Consider the following 25,097-nt stretch of genomic DNA (forward strand, 5'->3'; position numbering starts at 1 on the left):
GGACCCGAAACCTTGACCTAGGATATGTTTGTCTTTGCCTCGGTACAGTTGTAGTCCTGTAGCTAATTGAATTTGTATTTTTTTTAATAAAATTGAGGTTCCCAGAAATTCTAGCTAATAATACAGCTAATTGATTGCCTCCTGCATTGCAGCCTGTCCATCCACGCTTCATTAATCACTTTAAGGCACTATTTATATGCTGTGTTACTGAGGTCATTTATCATCTTTATCATCTTAACCAGTTCATCCTTTAATCCGCCGAGAATGTTGTGATGACGGAACAGGCAGCATCTCCAATCCCAGTTCGCTGCTCAGACCAGGCTTTCTCTTCAGTCAGTGGGGGAAAGGGAGGGAGACAAAAAAAAAGTAACTTCAGTTTTCAGGAATTCCAAAATGCTTTTCTTCACGAAATAATGTTTTAATATATATACAGGAGGCCAGCAATCCCCTCAGCACATACTCTTGCAAACATGTGCCTCGTACTCTCCGGGATTAGATAAACGGGGTGCATCCCTCAAGGAAGGCGTGCATATTACATTCCAGAGAAGAAAAATTTCTATGCATAGGTAGCACGTATATGTGTCAAAACACCCGACTGACCGACAAAAAGTGTAGAATAAGGACCAGTTTGCATTATGTTCAGATACCATTCCTAAAAGATGGGTTGCTAAAATAGTTCTAAAATTCAAATTGGTTACATAACACACTATCGAAAATCTTTCTTAAAACCTTGCTGAAATATAAAAATATTTGTATTCAGTAAAAATCCATGTTTTATAAACTAATATAATAATAATAATCCTCGCATTCGATATAGTACCTTATCACATTATTGAGATGCCTTAAAGAGCTTCACAGAATATACTGTAAAGTAAATTGACTGTAATTAATGGGCCTGAATGACTAGTTTTTATGAAAAAGAAAGTAAACTTCCCCTTCGTAAAGTTGAATGATGATGTTGTTCCTAATCTCAGCAAGTAGCTTCATGATAAATGATCTGTTTTGCTGCACTTGAGTTCTTTTCCAGCTTTGAGCCAGTTTTACTTCCAGCTGCATAAACATGTTTCACCTGCATGCTTCACATTCTGCCACTCCTCGTTCTGCTGTCTCTGCTTTTTGTTACCTGCTATCAGATTGCTGTTTGCACAACTCTCTGTCTCTGCCGTAAATGTATGTGTTTTCCCAATCTGTTACATTCAGGTCATTCTTTTTTTCAGTGAAATGTGAAGTCCTTGCCTAGTGGGAAGGAACTATATATTAAAAGAAAATCCAGCGCTGGAGAGTTCATTCAGCTGCAGAATAAAATTCATGGAGCCTCTGTTAAGAAACAGACCATTAGTGTTTCCATAGTCTGTAGTCTGGATTGTCATTTTGATTTCATAGTGACTACAGCAATCTGCAGACTACAGCATGAGAGCTATAGAGCTTGAATTTGCAGAAGTCTGTGGTCTAACACAACAGGTTTCTTGAATGTGACTGGAATTGAAACCTCACTGTGTCTCTCCGACCTGGGGTTTCTCCAAATCTGAAAATAGGTAGTTTCAGACCAGATTGGTGTATCCAAGAGTTGGTATAACATGCCTTTGTTTTCTTTAATTAAAGAACCTGGTTCCACATTGTTGCATATTAGAATTCCATTGCTCTCTTAATGTAATAATGTGCAATTAAAAATGCTATTAACAGAAAGGCTGTGAGTCCCCTAAATAACTTTGCTACATTCACTATTAAGAGAGTAGACTGGGGGATGATTTAAACACTCTGTTGAGTATGATCCATGTTTGGTGGTTTCTTGAGTCACAACTTTGACCTGGGTTAGTTGGGAATTATGCTCTGTATTTACAGATATGCTTTATCAACACCCAGTAAATAAAGTATTACATTTGTCTTATGCTTAAAACTCCATCACTGTCGCAGATCTCGGCAGAGGGGACACAGCGCTACACTCACTTTGCAATTTACAGTTTTCAATATTTGTCTTCATAAGGACAGGGAGAGAGGAAAAGAGGAGAGTCAAAGGCTGAGGAATTCCTCATATGAACTGAACTTTCTTTGGCATAGTAGCCATTATAAACAGGCACAAACGTTTTATTTTTCTCTGAAATTGTGGTTGCCTTAATTTTATCAACTGACTTTCCAATTATTCGACTCTTTGCTGTCCCTTTAATTGTTCCATTATGACTGAGATTCCGTGGGTTTTACAGGATGTCATGTTTTTCTTGAATCTTGCAATGTGGCTTGATGTCCATGTTTTAATTACGTTTAGGCACGTACATCTTTTTGCAGAATTATATGTAAAGATTGCGCTGTCTTAGCATGCAGTGGAGTAAACAAGTCTCAACTAGTGCAAAGTGAAGTCATTTTCATTGAGCCTTTAACCTTGTAAGAGGTGTGTGTGTTTGTGTGTGTGAGAGCGCGCACATTGGAACCCAAAAGTTGCTGTTATGTATTTCAATATCTTCCCCCACACAGTAGGATTGATTGATTTAAATCCAGACTATTGGTGATTTCAAAAAGACATTTCCATTTAATAAATTCCCAGACTTAGGGTTAGAGTTTAATTTAAGAGATAGGTTGAGTGGGGATAATTGGCATTTTAAGGTGACATTTTAATGTAAAAGCAGTTCTTTACACAATTAAAATACAGTTTACATTTAATAGCACCTTTCACATCAGGATGTCTCAAAGCTACACAGCTGTCTGAGCACCCAGTCGTCAGTTTGATTGTAAGTTTGCTTTGTGACTATAAATCATGAGTTTCAATCGTGCAACAGCGCTCATTAACTTCCCCTCACAAGACTGAACCTTGTACAATTACGTTGGCTAACCACTGACCTTTTAGTTCTGCACAAATTACAGAAATGCTCCTTTGTTATTAACCTTCTCCGAATATTCATACTTATAGTGTATTATACTTTCACTAAAATTGAAATCAAGACCATAATTTGAAGGAAGAGTGGCCGAAACTATATTGATTATCTTATTCACCGATGCGCTGTGACTGTTAGTAATCCTGACGTGGCCAGCCTGCTGGCAAATAGCCCATTTCTTATGATGTCTTTGCCGTAATATTCCCAAGTCTGAGACAGATTGACTATTTGTCTGTAATGCACTTTTTTCCCATGTGGAAATAGCCTCATCACTCAGGGCTGATCTGTGCCCATGGCCAACCTTTGTGTGTCATTCCTTCCTTTAGTGTCCTGTAGCTCAGTGGTTAGAGCACTCAACAACAACAACAACAACAAAATTACATTTGTAAAGCACCTTTCACGTCGGGAGAATGTCCCAAGGCGCTGACACTGGTCTCACAAGCGAGAGACCTGGGTTTGACTCCCGGCAGGGTGAAACCATGGACAAGTTTCTTTACTCCACATGCGTGATAATAATCCCTCAAGAAAAAAAACAATAATAAATTGGTCACTTCAGTCCATGACTGTTTGTGGGACACTGCTGTGCACAATTGGCTGCCCCATTTCGCCCACAAGTATACAGTCAATTCAGTTAACAGTATATTCTGCAAAGCGCTTTGAGGTGTCTAGAAGACATGAAAAGTGCTATATCAAATGCAAGGATTATTATTATTAATTCAAGGTTTTGTTTTCCCCATGAACCTCTTTTCCATGTTATGCAGTGTTTCTCATCTAAGCTTCCTGACTAACACTTTCTCCTTGTTCTGGGACCCGCTCACATCTGTAGGAACCCGTTTATTCTTCCACTTACTCTCCTGCTCTTTCTGCCGCCCATACATGTCACCACTTTGTGCACCAGGTGAGCAATGGGTTTCCACCCTTTGCATGAGCTAAGGGCGGATCCTGCCGCAGAATGCTTCAGGTTGCTGTCTCCTGTATGGCCACTATCTGCACGGTTTCATAGGTTTGCATTTTTGTTTTAAAATAAATATATTTTCTCTTTTCTTTTTGCCTTTTTGAACTGAGGTCAAACAAATTGTGCGATATGATTTTTTTTAATGTGTTTTTTTTTCTCTAGGTTTCAATGTATTTTTTGTCTAGTTTGCCCACACAGAGTACGGTCCTGCAATCTTGCGGTTCTGAATGTTGCTGGTTTAAAAAATTTTGCGGTTAATAGCCACAACGCAGTGTGAAATGAGGCGTGTTATTTGTGGGGGAGGGGGCGGATTATTATCACATCGTGGGACATGCCATTTCTCAAAGTGACTCAGTGGATGATTGTCAGGTGAATTTCCACCCTCCCCTGCTTCGTAACAATGGTTGTAGTAAAGCTACTTGCTGGAGCTAATCTGTTGGCTGACAGCACCTTTAAACCCGCTGCCACACAGGATTCTGCCATTAGAGTATCTGTTAAATATCCACTGAACTGTTAGCGTTGATTAACACTGGTATTCCCTGAAGTGGCACCAATTCTGTGAGACAACGGATGGGTTTAATGGAGCCACTGGCCATCTGACTGGCAGCAGCAAGCGGTTTTGGGAACAGCTATTCTAAAGGAATGATCACTTGGCGATGGGGTGGGGGAGATGAAGGGTCTGTTATCGACTATAACATTTTCAGGACCAGCATGCTCCTATAATGTGATAATCATCACATCGCATTTTTCACCCAAAATCGTGAATTGGTTAACAAAAATAAAACCTGTCAAGGGTGATGCTTTGATTTCCCTTCACCAAATAATTTTCACAAAAATTGCAACCAAAGGAAAGGAGATATTCTTAACGTTATGCCAAAGGTGGAGTAATTCTTGCTTTTCATTGCATGCTGTGCATTAGTTGTGCTCTGGTGAGAGAATCTGTGCGTTGTCCCCATGATGTGCATTGAGATAAGTAGGAATGGTTATGCCAGCCTTCTGAAACCTGTGTCTGCATCAGTCACTGCAGACAGCATGAGTGAACGCTTGTCCTGTTCGTTGACCTAATGCCTTTGCTGGTGCAACAGTGGGTTTGTTTTGTAAGCGATGTTTAACAAGAATCAGCATCGTATTGTCGTGCACAACATATAGAACTACAACCTCAAAACATATGCTGTCAAACATTTTCAGTGCAATCACCTTTATAGACCCCACCCCCCAAAATGCAACTTATTTTTTAAAAAAAGTTTTAAGGTAGTGAGTGGCTTTTTCAAAACCTCGAGTCTAAATTGTGTGTTTGTACCAGAACTGAGCTGGTTGCTGATCTTGCTTTCTTGCCATTCTGCAACCTACTTTTCTGTCCTTTTTATGTTCCACCCCTCTTTTCATCTCCCTTTTTGAAGGTCGCTTCTGCTAATGCCAGGGAAACAAGTCCTCAGCTCTATGATGAACGTCATCCCTGGAGATGGAAGGTGAAAGTTTGAAGAGAGAAAAAACATTGCACTTCTGTTACAGAAATATTCACTGCATTAGGAAGACTTGATTGCTAAGTGCTTTGCAAACAATCTGATGCATAAGATTGCGACTAACACTGAGCGCTGCAGTGGGATTCCTGTTGTAAGAATACGAGTGTTCACTCTCTTTACGAGAGGATTCTTTTTATCAATGAAATATGCTTTGGTTCTGTGCATTCTGTGGAGTTTAGTACAGCGAAATGCAAAGTATGTGTATTTTGGGAGGAAGAACAAAAAAGAGAAATGCAATCGAACTCCATTATAAAGCATTGGTTGGGGTCCATAAAGTTCCAACCTGTCATAGATCGAGAGCAGCCACTGCTTTCAATGTTACTGACCACTTGACTGGTGACAGAAAGCTGGCTGGCTTTAACCCGCTTCAAATCCTCTCGTCACATTGAATCATTCCGAAACTTGTCAACGAGATTTCAAGCGCAATGTGACCTGCAACAATTGATTTGGATGACACAGTTTTAGATTCTTAGGTAAGAAAATGTCAGGGCCCACAGCCCCAATTGCATTAGAAGTGGACCCACATTATAGCAATGTACATTTTAATAGGATTCTACTGTATATCTTGTACAGTAACGTTCGTAAGTGAGTGTAGGAGCAGAGACCTCCAGGTGATTAAATGTTCAAAGGTGAGAGTTCAAATGAAGAAAGCCATTTAAAAAAATGGAATTCTGTGTCTTAAAGGCAGTAATGTTAAAGCATTAAGTAAGGCAGGGGGTTGGTTGCAGTTGGCTTGTTGTCATCTAGATTTGGTTACCTCCTTATAAAAAAGGATATAATTAGAAGAGCATTAGATAAGTACTTGAAGAAAAATAATACTAAAAGTTAAGAGGAATGAGCAGCGTTCTAAGATTTCAGCAGATAGCTCTGGTGTGGGAGTACATACCGCCCCAGAGATGATGAAACAAATAAATCATCCCTATATAAATCTGTGCATTAGTTTTACAAAGTGCAATCTCCATGGCCTTTTCCCCCATTATTTCTTTATACACCTGTATTGATGCCAGGTGTTTAGTCTCGCTTGTGCAAAGCTGGTTGTTTACATAATATGTTACAGCAGAGGCAGTGTTTTGATATGAGCGTTTGGCAGATGCAAAAGGGTGTCAAAGGCTTTACACAAAAGGCATTTGTAAATCAGAAGAACTTTCTGAACTTTCACAATAGTTCCGGCTTGATCTATTCATCATTCAAGTGCAATAACCCCACCTGCCCCGGCCATTTGATCGTGGGACATGTGGAGCACATCGTCCCCTCCTTAAATAGGCGTCTTAATTCCGTCACTCTTAATCTGGAGCGAGTCAAGATCAGTGTAAGCAGAGGAAGTTCTTCTGAGAAGGTATTAAAGTCAGCACTGCGTAAGATGTTTTTAACGTATTCTGTGTGGAATGACATCCAGAGCATTTGGTTTAAAGCACAAGTCAACTGGTACTGGCTGTTGGTGCACTTTTGTGCACTGTTTAGTTCCAGACGCTTTGTCCCTGGTCTGCCTGCATGACACACTGTACTGGCTATAGTGTGTTAGAGCCCACTGAGTTCATGATCTCTCCAGTTGGGCTGATGTCAATGATTTAGAAAGGAGCAATGAGGAAGAATTGGAAGGCTCTCATGCTTGTAGCAATTGATTACAGAGCAGCAAAGTCCTGGGAGAAGGTCAGGCCGTTCCCCCTGCAAAGTGAGCAATAATTGAGGCAGGAGGAAAAATGAGAACAATTATAGAGGATCAAAAGTTCGAGGTGAAATATTTTATCGATTAAGTAAACTTTTAGAAATGCAAAGAAACAGAGCATCTTATTTTCAGAATTCTCTCATTGAGTTCAACGTGATAACTTTGATGTTATTATAGCGCAGGAACCTACTGCATCCCCCCCCAAAGGGTTTGGTTGAGCGTGATATTGGGTGCTGGCTAAAAAATTTCACTGCGTGGCTATTCTGGTTAAAAAATGCGGTGTTTGCAGCCTGGCTATGCAGTCAGTGACTCCTGCTGGTAACTGGATCTGCGACACGCTCACCTGTGGGAGATCTGCTCCGACCTGACCTCCGATCTACATCTGGAGCGCGTTCTTGCCAGTCTACACACATCTAGTTACTGACAGAAATCACCACTTGCAGATCCCAGAAGTGAATACTGTACTTTTTAACCCGATTGAAACATAGGTGCATCAGTTTGCTTGTTTGCCAGTTGTATTAACGCATGCTGTGTTGTGATATCATAATTGCAACCGAACTGACTTGTACAGCTGTCTCTTTCCCTTCCCTCAAACTACTGCAGCATAAAGAGCATCTTACGGAAGTTCATTTACCTCAGAACTGTGGGAGTCTACATCTGAACATAACTTTACCCCATACCTTTTATAAAACCCAGATTTAGGATAAAACTAACCACTGATTGGTTTCTCATTGACACTAACATCATTTCAAACACTGGTGTCCAGTACTGTGAGTCTTGCTCCTTCACTTTAAACAGGCACAGTACCAGATTTCTTTAATACTGAATGAATCCTGCTTGTGAGAGATATTGTGTTTGATGGAGTCATTTCTATTCATCCATTTAGTAAAGCAGGTGCTGGGGTTACAGTGGTCTCTGGCTGAACACTATTTAATGCCATTGGATATGCAAAAACAATGACAATTCATGTAAATGTATACTCCAAGCTGCCTACTTGCACAAGGCGTTTTCTAAACCAATTGAACCAACGTGTCTAGTTAGTTACCTGGAATAATTCTGTGCAAACTGTAAAAACCTCATGAATAAGTACATCTCAGTGCGTGTTCCACAATGTTCTAGTTCACAATGTGTTTGGTGGGTGGGAGGTGAATTGTAACATTTGCATAAATGGTCGAGCCCGAGCTTTGTAAGGGGAAGACCAAGATCCACACCATATGTATTTGACCCTATTAACATGTGTGTATTTAAACCAGAGGATGGCGGACAATGACGCACGCATGACAATAGAAGAGAGGAAACAACTGATTACTAAACGGGAAGAGGCCTGGAAGATTAAGGGCAGAGGAGCTGCCAATGACTCCACTCAGTTTTCTGTAATTGGAAGGATGGTAAAGAAAGGTCAGTATCTGTCTTTTTTTAATCTACTATATCATGACAGTAATCCTTGCTTTTTATGTAATCTCTTTTAGCAAGTCACTGGGACATCTCGAAGCTCTTCATGCATTGTAAAGTGAATTGACTGTATTTTTTTTATTGGTGGAATGCGGCAGCCAATTGCGCAAAGTAGTGTACCACAAACAGTCGTGGATTGAGTGACCAAATTAATTTTTTGAGGGATTCTTATCCCCGGAAAGCGGTCCCCCAATCGATTAACAACCAGGTTCCTGCTTACTGCTAGGTAAACCAAAGTGTGTGGAGTAAGGAAACTGGCCTAAGGTTTTGTTATATAGTAATGCAAACGTTAAAGTCTGCTGGAAACCTGGGAGCTGCCTCAATGTTTCCCGGGAACTATGTGCTTAAAATCTGGGGCTACATTGGGGTTTTTAAGAAGGACACCTTTTTTTCTCATCTAATTTTACGATTCTAGAGTGGAATTTTCATCTTTTCAGATTAAAATAAACCTTGCAAGTTTCCTACATTAAATGTGTGCTGCGTAGTGTCACACATCAGCAAAAATGAAAGTAGTTTCAAAGCTTGTACACAAAAATCAGCTACAAAAATAATGTACTGTTTAAAAGTATTATCGACGACCTCCGTCTTATCACATCAAGACACCTCACAGGATATACCGTAAAGTGCTCTGACTGGGTATTTTGTGGGCAAATTAATATACATAATGCTTATTCTCTTTTGCCAAACCACTTAACATAACATAACATGTAGGAGCAGGAGTAGGCCATTCGGCCCTTCGAGCCTGCCCCGCCATTCGATCATGGCTGATCTTCTGATCTAATTCCAGCTAATAACCTAACCCTGGCTTATCCCCATATCCCTTAATATCTTTTGCAATAAGTAAGGTTGTACTTCAGCCATGTTAATGTCTTTTCTGACTGGATTTGGTTAATTTGTTCCTCAATTTCTGGAATTTCTCTAGCTAACTCGAAACCTGAATATAAGAAGTGTCTTTCCCGGATGGATAGGGTCAGCACTGTGGTTTGTAAACTGTAGGTGAAGGTGATGTTTCCATAGAGTCTGACAAACCAAAAGCTTTTTTCACTTCCGCCAACAGGTTTGACTTCACCCACGTTCATGAGTCCAGCCACTTCACCTATTGTGCAAAAGCTGAAGAACAGTGCTCCAGTGATTTCTAAACCACAAGAAGGTATGGATAAAGATGTGGAAAATTTGGGAGGAAGCGTTATGTATCTGAGAAGCGTACAGCAATCTCTCGACTTCACTTTTCGCATTGAGTGAACACATCAAAATAATAAATCACTGCATTTGATGTAGCGCCTTTCATGTCAGGTGGACGCCTCAAAACGCTTCACAGGATTTACTGTAAAGTGTAGTGATTGTTTATTTTGTAGGCATTCTTGGCAATCAGTTGGCGCACAAGAATGCCCCACAAACAGCCATGAGATCATTTTATCTGAATGACCAATTTTGTCTGAGTGGTTGTTGGCCAGGACACCAGGGGAAAATCCCTCTTTGTTTTAAAATGTGCCATGGGATCTTTAATGTCCGCCTGAACTGGCACACAGGACCTCGTTTTAAAATCTCAGCTGAAGGACGGTTTAGAAATATATGTATTAAATAAATTTGCGTCATTACAGCACACGTGCTTGATACTGTATTGAAAACAACACTCATCTTTTCCTCAGTCCTTTCTCAAACACACTTGCATGACCTCAGTATCTCCTTCAATTTGTGCGGAGGAGAGTTATGCAAAGCTTTCCTTTTGGGAATCCGCTCAATGTCCTATTTTATGTCTTGTCTAGAAATTGAGGTCAGGCCTGACTTGCATTTGGAAACCGACGAGAAACTCGATAAACTGGAATCCTTCTTAGGCAAGCTGCACAACAGGAGTAAGTGCAAGTTCATCTTATCTACAACAGATTAACCAGACAGTCAGGAAATAATGAAAAGAACAGACTGTACATTTGTCAAGCACAGTTTTATTCCAAAGTTTATGAATGGTATTTAAGAAAATTAACAAAGTTTTGAGTGGTATATATGAGATGGGGATCTAAAAGAGAATTTAGTAGGAACTTCTTTGCTCAGTATGAATGTGGAAATAACTGCCCAAACAGTGGTAAAATCAGATGGAGATCCATTAAAGCCAATTTTATTGTACACATGAGGAGAAGGGAATAGGGTGAGGGAGAGAGTAAGGAGTGGGTGGATATTCATATGGAGTGTGGAAGCTGAATGGCCTGTTTCCACGCTGTACAATCGATGTAAGTTTATGAAACTGCGGTAGAAACGAAAGCAGTTCTGCAGTCAAGGTCATTCTCATATTCACAGAGCATTAACATCAGTGATCATGCACCATTTGCAACTAAATGTATCCTGACCACACATCTCAAACCAGATATACAGACCCTCCTTTTTTGAGAAAACAATATTAGTAATAATATAATACATAATAATCTTTACATTTGATATAGCTCTTCACCAGGTTGTCAAGACCCCTCAAAACTCTTTATAGGATTTTACTGTGAAACCTACTCACTGTACTTGTAGGCAAACGCAGAAGCCAATATACATACAGCAATGTCCCACAACTCGCCATGAAGTAAATAACCAACATCTGGTTTTGTCTGGAGGATTTTTGGCCAGGACACCAGGGAAAACTCCCTTCCAGGGAGTGCCATGGGATCTTTAATGTCTCCCTGAACAGTCAGACAGGACATTGGTTTAACATTTCATCCAAAGGACAGCACTGCAGTGGAGTGGAGTGTCACTTTAGACTGTGAATTCAAAGTCCCAACGTGGGGTTTGAACCCACAACCTTCTTACATCACAACTAGCGCCAGACTGAATTTATTATCGATCCTACAGATGTTATGCAGGTTATCCAAACAATGGGGCCCACAATTTCCCACGTTGTTAGGCTCAATTTTGGAAAATTGCCATAAATTCTGTCACCATTTGGAAGCTGCTTTTCCACACTTCATTTTGGTTTCTGTGGAAAAATAGATTCAAATTAAGGCGGAATTTAAGCCTGCGTCGAAGTTTAGGATTGTCTTATGTCCTTTGCGTTTCCCAGCTTTGGTCTAAATCACTGTGGAAAGTCTGTGTTTTCTTCAGTATCTATTTCTGGAGATGACTATTGTGGTTGGTTTCAAGTTTGCCCTTTTTGCCAACGACCTGTTGACTGAGTGTTTGGTGTTTGTTCCCCAGCACCAGGACAGCGGGAGACAGTGATAGCTGTCACCGCACAGTGCGTCAAGGAGGTGATGAGACCCGATGATGAAGAAACGTTCATGAAATTCTACAGAAATGCAAGTGACTTTGTGGTCCAGCCCGGCGCTGTGGAGATCGAGGAAGAGGATTTTGATGCTATATTTGATCCCGACATACCAAAGTACGACTACATTAGCGTTGCCTTTGGATTTTGTTTTTGTGATTCCATTTCTGAAATTGCTCAGAGGTGGAGCGTGGAGCAGAGTTCTGGAGGTGGAGAATTTTGTGATTGTGATGTATTCATTTCAAGGGAGGGGGGAAGGGGCCAAATAAGGAAACCCAACAGAGGCCGAAGCGACTACAGAACCCGAAGAGGGGAAAAATAGAACTTGCATTTTTGTCACACTTTGTCATGACAACATGTCTGAAAGAGCTTTGCAAATGTACGTGTGTTTGCTGTCCAATGTAGTCACTGATTTTTGGAAGCAAATGCAGCAGCTGACAGTCGTAAGGCCAATGACCGATTATAATAGCACAATGCTTATCTGTACAATCTGCTTATCTACATTGAAGTGGACACAGGACTTATGACACTGACAAAAATAATCTAATTGTTTGATTTGGACATGGGGTTGCTATAGGTGAAATTTAACTGCACTGTGCAAGGCTAGTAACCTTGTCCACCTATCTGCAACTTCACACCTGCGGGCAATTGGACTTGTTTTTTCCTCTGACGACGAAATAAACATAAGTGTTTTTTTTTCTCCAGTCTAGGGTTAATCAGAGAAAGAGACAGACATAAGAGTTTAAGGGGAGCAAGGGAGCTCAGGGAGGGGGGGAAGAGGAGAAGGCAAATGTCGTACTATAGTGACAATATAATGGTACAATTTTAGTTAGCTGAATTGTATTTTATGTGACGACCAGTTCACCACCCTGTAATGATGGCAGAATGCAAAATGAACAAGTTCCTTTGTATTTCAGGCTGATCTCGGCAGTGGCAGAACACAAGAGAGCTATGAAACCAACGCGCAAAGTGCAGTCTTCTCGCAATCCACTCAAAATGCTGGCGGCAAGAGATGACATCCGACACGAATATACAGAACAGAGGCTGAACGTTGCATTTATGGAGTCAAAAAGGATGAGAATGGAGAAAAGTAGGTTTAACATGGAAGCCATGAGCAATGTTGCATTACTGAGCTCATAGGTCAAAGCATTAGTGTCGAACACTGACTGTAGTCAACGTTGACTGTTTCTGTGAAGTAACCTGTGTCTTTGGATATCAAAGGTGTACACTGTTTACTTCTCTTTCTTGTTACGTTCTTCATCGCTGTTGGTGAAACGTGACAAATTTTTCTTCATAATGTGAATACCTGGTATCTTTCTTTGTCCAGTGATGTTTTATTTCTGTGTTTCGAGAAAAGAGAAATGTGGCTCAAAATACGTTGTGCCATTTGTTAGGTGTTAGAATCATAGAAATGTACAGCAAAGATGGCCATTTAGTCCATTGTGCCTGTGCACCACCGTGTAACGGAATATCAGCCTCACATTGTTAATTGGTTAGTCCCAGCTGTCATAGTGCAAACTTTGTTTCATCAGCTAATTGTTTTTTGGTTCTTTCATGTGACTAATTTATGGGGGTAATAATAATAATCCTTTCAAGAAAAAAAATTTGGTCACTCAATCCATGACTGTTTGTGGGACACTGCTGTGTGCAATTGACTGCCACGTTTCACCCACAAAATCTGGTCAATTCACTTTACAGTATATTCTGTGAAGCGCTTTGAGACGTCTCGAAGTTGTAATAAGGTGTTATATCAAATGCAAGGATTATTATTATTATCACCCCATCCTCGACAGGCTCCACTGTCTCCTGGCAGATTGATTTTAAGGTCTTTGCCCTCACCTATGAATTCTTTCACACTCCATCAGTGCCCTATCTCTCTGATCTTCTGCTACCCCACTCCCCTGCTCATTCCCTCCACTCAGCTCCCTCAGGCTGGCTGCACATCCCCCGCCTCCTCTGCACCATCTCTGGAATTCTCTCTCTCACTTTTTCTCTGGCTGTCCTTAAGTCCCACCTTGAAACCTATCTCTCAACCTTCCCACTCTGCCCTGCTCAGCGTCCAACCCTGTCTTTGTAAAGTGCTCAGACCTTAACATACATGAAGGACTCTAAATAAAATGTAAGTTATTGTTGACTGTGAGAGAGCTATCCATTTAGTCCCATTTCTGCTCCGCCCCGGCTTGTTTCCATGCTGTACAAACTAGAGTGGGACTAAGTTAAAGACTAAAGACTCCCTGACACTTGGAAACCCCACCTCCCTTAATCCTTGAGCTGTTGAAGCACATTATCCTAAATAACCATTGTCTATGTTCAGCTAGGCTGAGCTGCTTGGGCATTGACTAAGTACACAATGGATTATCGCACAATCCTTTGACCTCTAACGCCTGGACTTGATTTCAGGCCAAACCGATGAGATTACACACTGGCTGTAACTCCGGTGTGAAAAGTGTTTGGGAAGCTACAGGTGGGTGTGGGTCCACGGCACAAATCTGAGCCCGTGAGAATATAGTGTGCAGGAAATCAAAGACGTCAGCACAGACTATGAGGCTCCAACTGGCCTTTTTTTGTGATTAAATGTTTTATGGTTCAGGACAGACTGAAGTAGCCCCGTCACCCATTAACGGTAGATGTGGTTTTACTCTATCTGCAGGTGCTGCTCTTATCTGCGAATAGGGTCTCTCGCAAGGCCTAACCCCACCCAACCCGTGGGACCTCTGTACTATATATCACCCTCCCAACACTTTTACAAATGTAAATTTGTTGCTGAGTGCACGATGCTGATGTGAAGTGTTATTTTCCTGTCCCATGAATGTCCCACTTCTGCTGGCGATCCCACACGCTTTCTTTGCAGATGCCATGATCCAGCCAAAGCCCTTGACTGACTTTTCTCCTCACAGTGTCTAAAAACTCCAACTTGGCGGAAGTGGCACTAGCTGGTCTGGCGAGCAAGGAGGACTTCAGCAGTGTGAACCTCCGCAGCGTGAACTTACTGGAGCAAGTTTCAAACAACAGTGCAGTGCCATACAAGAAGCTGATGCTGCTGCAGATTAAAGGTCAGAAATCCATGAATCTGTCGGAATAACATGGCCACTGCAGGAATCTTACGGTGGTTTTGATACTTTCCATTTCAAATATTGGACATTTTCGATGCCAAACTAGGCAGTTTCAGATGGTTCAGCTCCAGCAGTACCTCAACACACATGCTGGGGTCCCCACGTCTTAGCTCTTGCCAACCTGCCTAATACTCCGGAATTAGATAAACAGTATGTGTGCCTCCAGGGAGAGAGCTTGCATTCTATTCCAAACTCAGGGGAAATTTCCATGCGTAGATGGCATCCATATGTGTAACTCTGTCAGGTTTTAGATACCTTTAAGCATGATGAAGGGTTTCTGCTTGTGTCAGACACCCGGCTGATCAAAAAAACTTGGATGTATGTGCCACACCATCAATGGGGTACAAGGGGATGGGGGGGAGGGTGGTGGGGAAGCTATCCTTGTGTAGAGTAGGTTTCAAGCAACATGTCCCATTTCTGTTGTATTTTGAGCTTTGGTTTGCATAACAGATTTGAAAATGCAAAACCAAGTTGCAGTGTCTCTCCTTGGGAAAAATAGTGCTTGGCTTTGAGAAAGTGAATCAACATTTCGGGTCCACGGGTTCTGACCGAAGGGTCGTGGACCCGAAATGTTGACTCACTTTCCTTTCTGCACAGATGCTGCCTGACTGGCTGAGTGTTCGCAGCGACTTCTGTTTTTGTTACTATACCATCACCTTTTGACAGGAGACTTGTTTGCATTAAAAATGTAACTTATCTTTGTTTTTTTTAAAAAAAGCTAGCACTATTTCTTTCAATGGATTTCAGAATAATCTGAAATTGTCGAACCATCAACAAAGCAGAAATTGTTTGTGTGGATGTTTCTTTTAGGGCGAAGACATATTCAGACCAGACTAGTGGAACCGAGAGCATCATCTCTGAACAGCGGAGATTGCTTCTTACTTCTAGCTCCTCAGAACTGTTTCCTGTGGACAGGGGAATTTGCTAATGTCATAGAGAAATCCAAGGTCAGTCTACTACCATCCATACTTCCCTCTCGACTCTCTACCCCCTCCTCGCTCCCTCCCTTCCCTCCCCTCACCCTGACCATTTCCCCCCTGCTCGGGTCCTGACCCAACTGTACAGCGCCTTGGGACGTCCTCCCGACGTGATGTACGTGATGTAAGGCGCTCTATAAATGGAATCTTGTTGTTGTTGTTGTTGTAAGAGGCTGCACAGAGAAACTGAACCTCCTTCATCGCAAAAGTGACACAAATTAAGAGTATGGTGATTTGTGCCAATGTCTGATGTGTAAACCATATGTTCCTTTATTGCATTTGTGGGTTAATTTCATTCACTTCCCTGGATATTTTTGCTTTCCTTTTTTTTTCCTGGTGACGGGAATGGTTGAAAAGATAACCACTTCAGCCAATGTTCTTAATGGATGTAAAGCCTTCCTCAGGATACAGGAGTTTTGGGTTGTCAGTGACCAAGTTCAGTCGCATTGCAAAAGTTGGGGAAATGCTGCTGCTGTTGGTGCCACACTTTGCTAGAGTAGTATAACTAACCTTTCTGTACAAGATAAGAGTCACTACACGTTAAATAAATCCTGTGAAGTGATTGAGACATCCTCTGGAAGTGAAAGGCATTATAACAAAAGCAAAGATTATAAAATTATTGTAAAATAGTTATTTGCATTTCATACATCACTTAAATACAGTTTAACCTGTTGTCAACAGCCTCTCAAGGGACTGGGCCAAAGTGGCTTTTATATAAGGGTGGTCTCCGAGTAAGGTGTGTGAACGCACACTGAAGGGGCTGTTCAAGCAACCACCTCTATTCAGCAACCATCTTCTGCAGTTGTTAACAGGGAGTGGTTGCTGAATGGAGGTGGTTGCTTGAACAGTTTGACAGTATATCAAAAGCTTTTGAAGTGTATGTAAGGAACTGTTGTGTAGACAATAGCAAGGGAGAGAGAGAACTAACCTGCTCCAGGAGCATGCCACAAACAGCAATCTTTTTTAAAAGTGAATTTGGGTGAAGGAGTAATATATAAGGATTGTATCTATTATTAATCAGTAGAACACCCTACTCCTCTTTGAGGTTTTTAACATCTGCCTGAACGGGGATTTGGGATTTTCAACCCTTAAAAGCCTCTTCCTCCCAACATGCCCCAGTTCTGACGAAGGGTCGTGGACCCGAAACGTTGACTCACTTTCTTTCTCCGTAGATGCTGCCTGACCTGCTGAGTGTTCCCAGCGACTTCTGTTTTTGTTAGGGATTTAAATATCACTCAGGGGAGTGCACCTCCCATAATGTTGCATTCATTCACACTGCATTGGGTGTCAGCTTACATCATGAACTCAAGTCCTGGTCTGGGAGATGAATCTATAAATTTCTTATCCTGAGGCATGAGTGCTACCACTTTCACTGGGATTCATAACTGATAAAGATACTGCAAAAAATCTTTTAATGGATGTGCGTGTGCTAATGAGTGTGATTTCTTTTACTCAGGCTGCTGAACTGGCTGCTTTTATTCAAACTAAACGGGACCTTGGCTGTAGAGCACCCTATGTGACCACAATAGAAGAAGGAATTAACACCCAGAGCAAAACTGCCAAAGAATTCTGGAGGCTCCTGGGTGGGCAGTCCAGCTATCAAGGTAATAATAATAATAATCCTTCCATTTGGTATTGCCCTTATCACATCTTGTAGATGTCTCAAAGCGCTTCACAGAATATACTATGAAGGGAATTGATTGTATATTTGTGGGCGAAACGTGGCAACTGCAGGCAAAACCGCCAACTGGAGCATTTATTGAATTCATGCCATTCCTAGCTCAAGTGTATTATTGAACAGACAGTAAGTCAGGGCCTGCACAGGAAAGCAAATGTTCACTGAAGACCTTTCATACTTCAGATCTTTAGAGGATGTATTTGAGATGTGTCATAGTGGTTTATATCATACAGTTACAATGAGAGATTACAGCTAGTCATGACATGTGTGTATTTTTATTACCGCCCGTTCAAGGAGAGAAACCACATTAAACATCTACAGAATTCACACTTCAGTAATTGCGTGTAGAGTTTTTTTAAACTCAAAACAAACGTAATTATAAAAAAAACTTTCTCCACTTGCTCTCACGCATTTCATGCTGGAGCTGTGTTGCCCACCAGGAATCTCTCAGATGGCAGATGCCACCTAATGAGGGGCTGAAACCCACACTTGTTAGATGTCAAATGACTATCCAGTGACTATCCTCCTGGGAGGGGAGGGTAGGCGGAGTTTCTTTGGAGCTGACTGGCTCCAAGGTGACATAATTGGCAACAGAATGTCGGAATTGAGCCCATCCTCTGCTGCAGTCCTGGTAGTCTAGTTCTTGAACCAGATGGGTCTGCAGTACTCCATGGCACTGTTGATGACAGCTAGCTCAATGGAAGGTGGTCTGGAAAGGGCAGTCCAGTCACTGGAGCAAGGACTCTTCCAAAGCCGTAATGGATCAGGTGGTCCTAGCTGGACAAGCAGCAGATTTTAGCTGATTAGAATTCAACAGTACCCCAACGAACATCTGTGGTTCCCAAGGCTTGGCTCTTGTCAACCTGCAACTCATACCTTCCAGAATTTAGTGTTGGGTATTTGTCATTTTACGACTATTATCCTGTAGAAAGTAGGAACGTTCCAAGTGAACATGACATTTCAGTTCCAGTCGCTGCCATTTGCCATTATATTACAATAATAGTAATAAGACAATAATAATAATAATGTAATACCAGCAACAAATTATATTTGTATATTGCCTTTCACATCAGGGGAATCTCCCAAGGCGCTGGACAGTCAGGGATCTGCACCTGAGCTGGTGGTTGAGATCAGGAGGGACGGCGGGGAGTATAGGGGTAGGAGGATAACCGAAGGCACAGTCGAAGAAGAGGATCTTGAGACGGGTCTTGAAGGAGGAAAGGGAGGGGCGGAGCAGAGGGACAGTGGGATGGAGTTCCAGAGGGTGGGGACAGAGAGGCTGAAAGCCACTCTCCAAAGGTGGGGTGGGCAAGGCGTGGGAAGCAGGCCAGAGCAGAGGAAGCTGACAGATTGGTGGGGTTACGAGGTCACAGAGGTAGGGAGGAGCAAGGCCTTGGAGGGCTTTGAAGGTGAAGAGCAGGATCTTGAACTGTAACTTCTGAGTGATGAGTATCCAGTGGAGCCGGGCAATGATGGAGGTGATAGGGTCATGGAGCCTGGTGCGGGAGAGGTCACGGGCTGCAGAATTCTGGATGATCTGCAGCCTGTGGAGGGAGGAGCTGGGGAAGCCGACAAGCAGGGAGTTTGTGTAGTTGAGCCTAGATGGGATGAATGCGTGGATGAGGGTCTCGGTGGCCTGCGGTGAGAGACATGGCGGAGCCAGGCGATGTTGCAAAGGTGGGGAAAGACAGAGAGGTCATTGCATGGATGTGGGGGATGAAGGACAGTTGAGGGTCGAATAGGACACCAAGGTTCCTTATTGGCTCCGTGAGGTATAGAGTGCATCTATGGAGGATGATGCTGTAAGCGCCTGAGGTGTGGAAGTGCTGACGGTTGCCAATCACGAGGGCATCGATCTTGTTGACGTTCAACTGGAGAAAGTTAATTGTCATCCAGGACTTGATGTCCTGGATGACAATTAACTTTGTCTGTCAGGGCAGCAGCCAGTAAAGTCCTACAGGTTGATTTGAACGACCAATTTATCTGAAGGATTATTGGCCAGGTCACCAAGAAAAAACTCACATCTCTTTTCGAATAATGTCATGGAATCTCTTATATCCACCAAAAAACAAGCAGACAGGACTTTGGCTAATGGCTCATCTGAAAGATAATGCAGTGGCGCTATACAAATGTAATTTGTTGTTGTAGTTGTTGCTTCCCTAGTAATACACTGGTAATGGCAGACTAAACTCTGAGCTCAAACCCTGATAAGGGCTTTAACCGCATAACTTTCTGCTCTAGAGAGGAGAGTGCTTAACCACTAAGCCAAAATGATGCCTTATACATGTCGTGTTTGTGGGAAATCTGTAATAAATCTGCTTTGCGTTTTCTCTTTGAAGACGCTGGGAATCCAGATGAAGATGAACTGTATGAAAGTGCAATAGTAGAAACCAACTGTACTTACTGCCTCGTAGATGATAAATTAGTTCCGGATGACGAGTACTGGGGAAAGATACCACGCTGTTCTTTGCTTAATTCAAAAGATGTAAGTATTTGCTATTGCAAGAAAGAGAAGAGCTTATAATAATAGTAATAATAATAATTGCATTTGATATAGTGCTTTATCATGCCATCAAGACGTCTCAAAGCGCTTCACAGGATACACTGAGAAGTGGATTGACTGTGTATTTTGTGGGCTTATGATAATTTTACAGTTTTATGAATTTATGGTGATAAATCAGTGGGTAAATGCACTATATGTATGATTTGATGCTGTGCAATATGTACCACAGCCATCATACACTGTATATATGAAAAATCAGATATTCATTTCCTGGCTCTTTCTGAGTTAGCTGATTTCATCATCAGGGATGGTATTGTTGACCTCAAAGTGGTTGAATAATCTGAAAATTTGCCACTGCTCCAATTTTTGATTGTTGTGCTGTAACCCCCACCCCCTCATGGTCTTGCAGGCTAAGGCTAAGTGGAATCTCAGAATTTCAGCCTTCCAGAGTAGAAAACCTTGGCTGATTTTCTATTGTCTCTCTCCCTTCCCAAGCTCAGGGATACTGATGCCAATTGTAGCACCAAGCCTGCGGTGAGGGCAGCTAAAGACATAGATTGATTCAAACATGTAATGGAGAGTCAACTTGCTTTTGGTATCTTACCCGAGCTTAGACAGCAACTGGCCATGACTGGGGGAGAAAGAGCTGACAGCTGAGCCTCATCATACACTTGTGGTTTAGAACCACAGATACTTACAGTACCAGAAGAAGTTTGACCCATCGTGTCTAGGGTGGCTCTTTTAAAGTGCAGTCCTTCTAGTCCCATTTACTTGCCTTTCCCCTATACCCAAGTCACTTACTCCTTTATAGATATCTATCTAGCTTGTGTTGCCTGAACTCCTCAATCGGGTTGTCTCCATCCAGCCAAGTCCCTGTAAATGTTGGCCTTGTGTTTTTCTGATTCCTGTGGGTCTGCTCTTTCCCAGGTTCTGGTCTTCGATTTTGGCAGTGAGGTGTACGTGTGGCACGGAAAAGAGGTCACCCTCGCCCAACGAAAGGTGGCCTTCCAGCTGGCCAAGCACTTGTGGAACGGTACCTTTGACTACACCAACTGCGATATCAATCCTTTAGATCCAGGCGAATGCAACCCATTGATACCAAGGTGACGCTCTGTTTCAGATGGCCTCTTCTGTAAAGAGTGTAATGGCTTTAATAAGTGCACCTATTATATTTTCTCTAGTAACTATAGTTTTATTGTTGCTATGATGGAGGTGGGGGAGGGGGAAAGAGCTGAATGTTGCTCTGTCACTGTGAAGGATTTACTGTATCGTACCCGCATTCAGAACAGCAGGAACCCACATTGCTCTCCCTCCGCATGTTGTCCTCCCAGGAATGGAATCTGTAACTAAGCCAAATAAAGTGGTCATACCCCTCTGCTTCCACCCTCCCCTCAGCTACCTTGGGCCTCCTGTGCATTCCCCCTCACCTCCAACTTCTAGAATTCCCTCCCTCAAGCCCTCCATCTCTGCGCTCTCTATCCATCTTTAAATATTTTAAAGTTTAAAATCTACTTTAATACCTCTCCAAATGGATCTATGATTCGCATACCCTCTTCATTCTCCCTTGCTCGGCATCTCACCCCATTAATAATAATTATTAATGACGATAATAATAGTGTTTCAATACGTAATCCTGCATGAGGGTTGCTACATGAATGCAAGTTATTGCTGAATGTCTGTGGCTAAGTGTAGTTCCCTCTTTCCCACTGGGGGGGTGTACTGCACAAAATGAACTGAAATGCAGACAGGCTGCTTTCTCTCCAATGTAGTATTTGTTCCAATTTAAATAGAAGTGGAAGCAACACCGGAAATTACCAAAGAGAAGGAACATTGTGGGATTTTCACTGGCTTTGGTTTTGTACGATGCGTGGCTGTGTTTCAGGTTTCATTCTGAAATTCACCCCTCAATTTATGCAGAAGTGTCTCTCAGCAAGTCGTTATCATCCATCTATTTAAATAGTCCTTGTATTTGATGCATGAGTATGTTGATTCTAAATGAATGTGCTTTTTATTAAGCCTGCATTTACAAGCCAGCACCTGATAAATCACAGGTTACATATGGGAGCTTGAAGATGTTGTGGCTAAACACACTCCAATAAACACGCTTTGGATTCTGCTGATGTCGAGGGTTATCTTACATATTCCACTAATCCCCAAAATCTTCGTTATGTTAATATAAAACTAATAGCAACTTTTTATAGTCATCTTAAAATGCCATTAGTAACTAGCTTGAATTGTATTAAGATGCCTCGTTTCTGTTTATACTGATTCCTGTGGCTGGCTTATGTCAGCCCCTGTAGTTCATTAAATATTTAAAAAGTGCTGCTCTGTGTTCAATCTGTTTTAAGCTTGCGAGACGATTTCCAAGTATAGTTACACTTGCAAGTGTGCTGCACAGTAGCTTGGGGGGAAATACTCTTTAAGTGCTTGAGAATCTTATGAGCGATGGTTAGCTTTACTGAGCAAATTGGATTGAGATTTTTTTTAAATGTTGTGGTGACAAAGTCTGAACCATGGGTAAAGTAAGAATGCACAAGTGTCATGAGTTTAACAATCTGAGCATCAGCATGTAGTGATACGGAATAGAGGGATGTAGGTTCAATCTGCCCACTCTGGCTTGCACAGCACCTTAAATTCTATGATACAGGGTTGGGGTGGCATTACCCATCAACAGTGTCCCTTTTACCTGAAAGAAACTAGGATCAAATCCTCTCTCCAAATCGCCCATCAGCAGAGAGCGTATGTCAGCAAGGCCACAGCTTCTTCCCTGCAGATTCTAAGAAAGTGAATTCTAATAATAATAATCCTTTCATTTTATATTTTATATCACGTAATTGAGACGTCTCAAAACGCTTCACAGAATATTTTGTAAAGTAGATTTACTGTGTATTTTGGGGGTTAAATTCTAAGAAGAAATAGTTTCCCATGCTATGGTGAATGTATGTTGTATATATGGAGGGAGGGGGATGGGAGGTTGACCCCTGTCCCACTAGGAGAGAAGAAAAGTCTACAAAATGGTAATGGAAAGTTTCCTTTAAAGCAAAACAGCTCTTGATGCGCCGCTATATCACAGTATTTGCAATGTTTATGTAGATACTGTTTAAGTGGATGTTAAAGAACCCACGGCATGATTCAAAAAGAGAAGGGAGTGTCCTGGCCAACAATCCCCCAGATAAAATTGGTCATTCTCTCCATGTCTGTTTGTGAGACAAGGCTGCATGCAAATTGGCTGCTGCATTCATCTATAAAATACACAATCACTACAGTTTACAGTAATTCCTGTAGTAAGGACTTTGAGCTGTCTTAACGACGTAATGTTCCATATAAAACGCAAGGATTATTATTATGAAGTAAAGGCACAAATTGACCACACAGCACCGTGTGCTACTTATTCTTAGATGCATTTGTTATTTGATGTACTGGATATCAAGTTACCAAAGGATGCAGGCACAATTTGCCTATTATTGTTAATGGGAGCTAAACACTGCAGACTTGGGATTTTTGCTTTGGCCCATTTGTCGAGGGCAGCTTCAGAGATTTGCGAAGTAGAAAACTTGTGCGGAATATGACTTCGTGCGCTTGAATTACTCTTGGTTCATATATCAAGAAGATTTCATGAAGTAATCTGGATCGTAATGCCAAATTGCATTGGTGTAATGTTCAGGTTACAGAATGTCCATTTGTAGTCTAAATTTAATACCTTCATGTGGTTCTTTTGGCAGAGATTGAACTTGGAAGAGTAAGTCATGTGTTAAGATACTGGGTGCCAGGTGTTAATTTGTAATAGGAATAAACCCTAACCACTTACATATTTTTTTCCACATGTAGGAAAGGTCAAGGTCGCCCTGATTGGGCAATCTTTGGCAGGCTGACAGAACACAATGAAACAATTTTGTTTAAGGAAAAGTTTTTGGATTGGACAGAAGCAAAAAAGCCCTTGCAAAAGAATCCAGTAGAAGAGGAACCGAAAATGCAGGTACTTGGGTTTCCTTACCTCTTCTGAAATACTACTTTTTTAAAAAAATCTTATTTTGCTTTTTTCTCCTTTTGCCTAACACTATTGCAGGTAAATGCAGGGCACTATCACTGATGACATTAGCAATTACTAGGCAAACTAAATAGATTTTTGAAGGCGCGTTTCACTATGCATTTATATAGCGCCTTTCACATCAGGAGAACGTTCCTCCACTCTGAACGTAAAAGGCGTTATTTAAATGCAATTTGTTGTTGCTTGTTGATTTGGCAGCTGAACAGAATTTGGTTTCTGCAACTTGTTCCTCTACTGTGTATGGTGCTTTACCATTAGAAAGTTTCAGAAGTTTATGCTCCTGTGGAGTTTTTTTCCCAAAATGTTAATTTAAGTATCTGCAGTGACTGCCCAAATTTTAGTATTTAACTAGCTCGCTGAAGCAACAAATTGTAGCTAAACCAAAGGGTGAAAGTGCATCCAAGTTCCTTTTATAAAGGAATAATGTTAATGTTGTAGTTGGCATCATTGGCAGGAGAAAGTATTCTAATTTTACCTCCATCTGTTAATACAATCTTCATTTTTTGTAAAAATGAAAAGAAATTGTGCAGAGTGGCACTCGTGTTATCCTAGCAGAGATGGGATTTTGTCAGGCAAAACATACTAGTATCTTATTGCCCATCAGCTGCAGTCTGTGAATACAGAGACACCTTATTACATCACCTTACCCACTGTGAATTGTTCTGTTTCCCACTCAAGCCAATCTAATGACCTCCCACCGAGATTCTTATTCAGTGTTGAAATAATGGCTAGTTTTCTCTTTGTAGCACAGAAGCTAGCTGGTGTAAGCCAGTGAAGCAAACAGACCAGCTGCTCATTGAATGGGATCCACAGCAGAACCATGTTTCCAACCAAATTCACTCTGTAAATAAGCACATTATAACTGGGCAGTACTGGAGCATCATTCTCCAGTGATACAAATTACAAAATTAAATATCTGTCAATTATTTGATTCCAAAGATCAGCAAATAACCGGAAGCCACCAGAGACACTAAAATTATAGTAATCTGTGTTCATTTGTACATTGGCAAAGGGAATTGGAATGACCAACTAATGTTAAAGCTATGTTCTTCGATTATACTTTGTTCTGTGCCCATT

At 41.6% G+C, this 25,097-nt stretch overlaps 1 protein-coding gene across 11 annotated transcripts in view; it reads left to right on the forward strand.

The window, feature by feature from the left end:
* The window catches only part of svila (supervillin a), a 109,779-nt gene that overhangs the window by 60,802 nt on the left and 23,880 nt on the right, over nt 1-25,097 (forward strand). For 5 of the 11 annotated variants that reach the window (XM_007905428.2, XM_007905432.2, XM_007905431.2 and 2 more), the window contains 13 exons: nt 3,694-3,765; nt 5,223-5,291; nt 8,265-8,409; nt 9,521-9,613; nt 10,230-10,316; nt 11,635-11,818; nt 12,619-12,791; nt 14,599-14,754; nt 15,625-15,761; nt 17,248-17,395; nt 19,809-19,954; nt 20,900-21,075; nt 23,801-23,948. In XM_007905428.2, coding sequence (XP_007903619.2) covers nt 3,694-3,765; nt 5,223-5,291; nt 8,265-8,409; nt 9,521-9,613; nt 10,230-10,316; nt 11,635-11,818; nt 12,619-12,791; nt 14,599-14,754; nt 15,625-15,761; nt 17,248-17,395; nt 19,809-19,954; nt 20,900-21,075; nt 23,801-23,948 — 1,734 coding nt within the window. The remainder of the gene's footprint in view (nt 1-3,693; nt 3,766-5,222; nt 5,292-8,264; nt 8,410-9,520; nt 9,614-10,229; nt 10,317-11,634; nt 11,819-12,618; nt 12,792-14,598; nt 14,755-15,624; nt 15,762-17,247; nt 17,396-19,808; nt 19,955-20,899; nt 21,076-23,800; nt 23,949-25,097) is intronic. The other 6 variants (XM_007905434.2, XM_007905435.2, XM_007905438.2 and 3 more) reach the window with 3 other exon arrangements.

Source organism: Callorhinchus milii, unplaced genomic scaffold (assembly GCF_018977255.1).
Source record: "Callorhinchus milii isolate IMCB2004 unplaced genomic scaffold, IMCB_Cmil_1.0 Scaffold2, whole genome shotgun sequence".
Taxonomy (NCBI): domain Eukaryota; kingdom Metazoa; phylum Chordata; class Chondrichthyes; order Chimaeriformes; family Callorhinchidae; genus Callorhinchus; species Callorhinchus milii.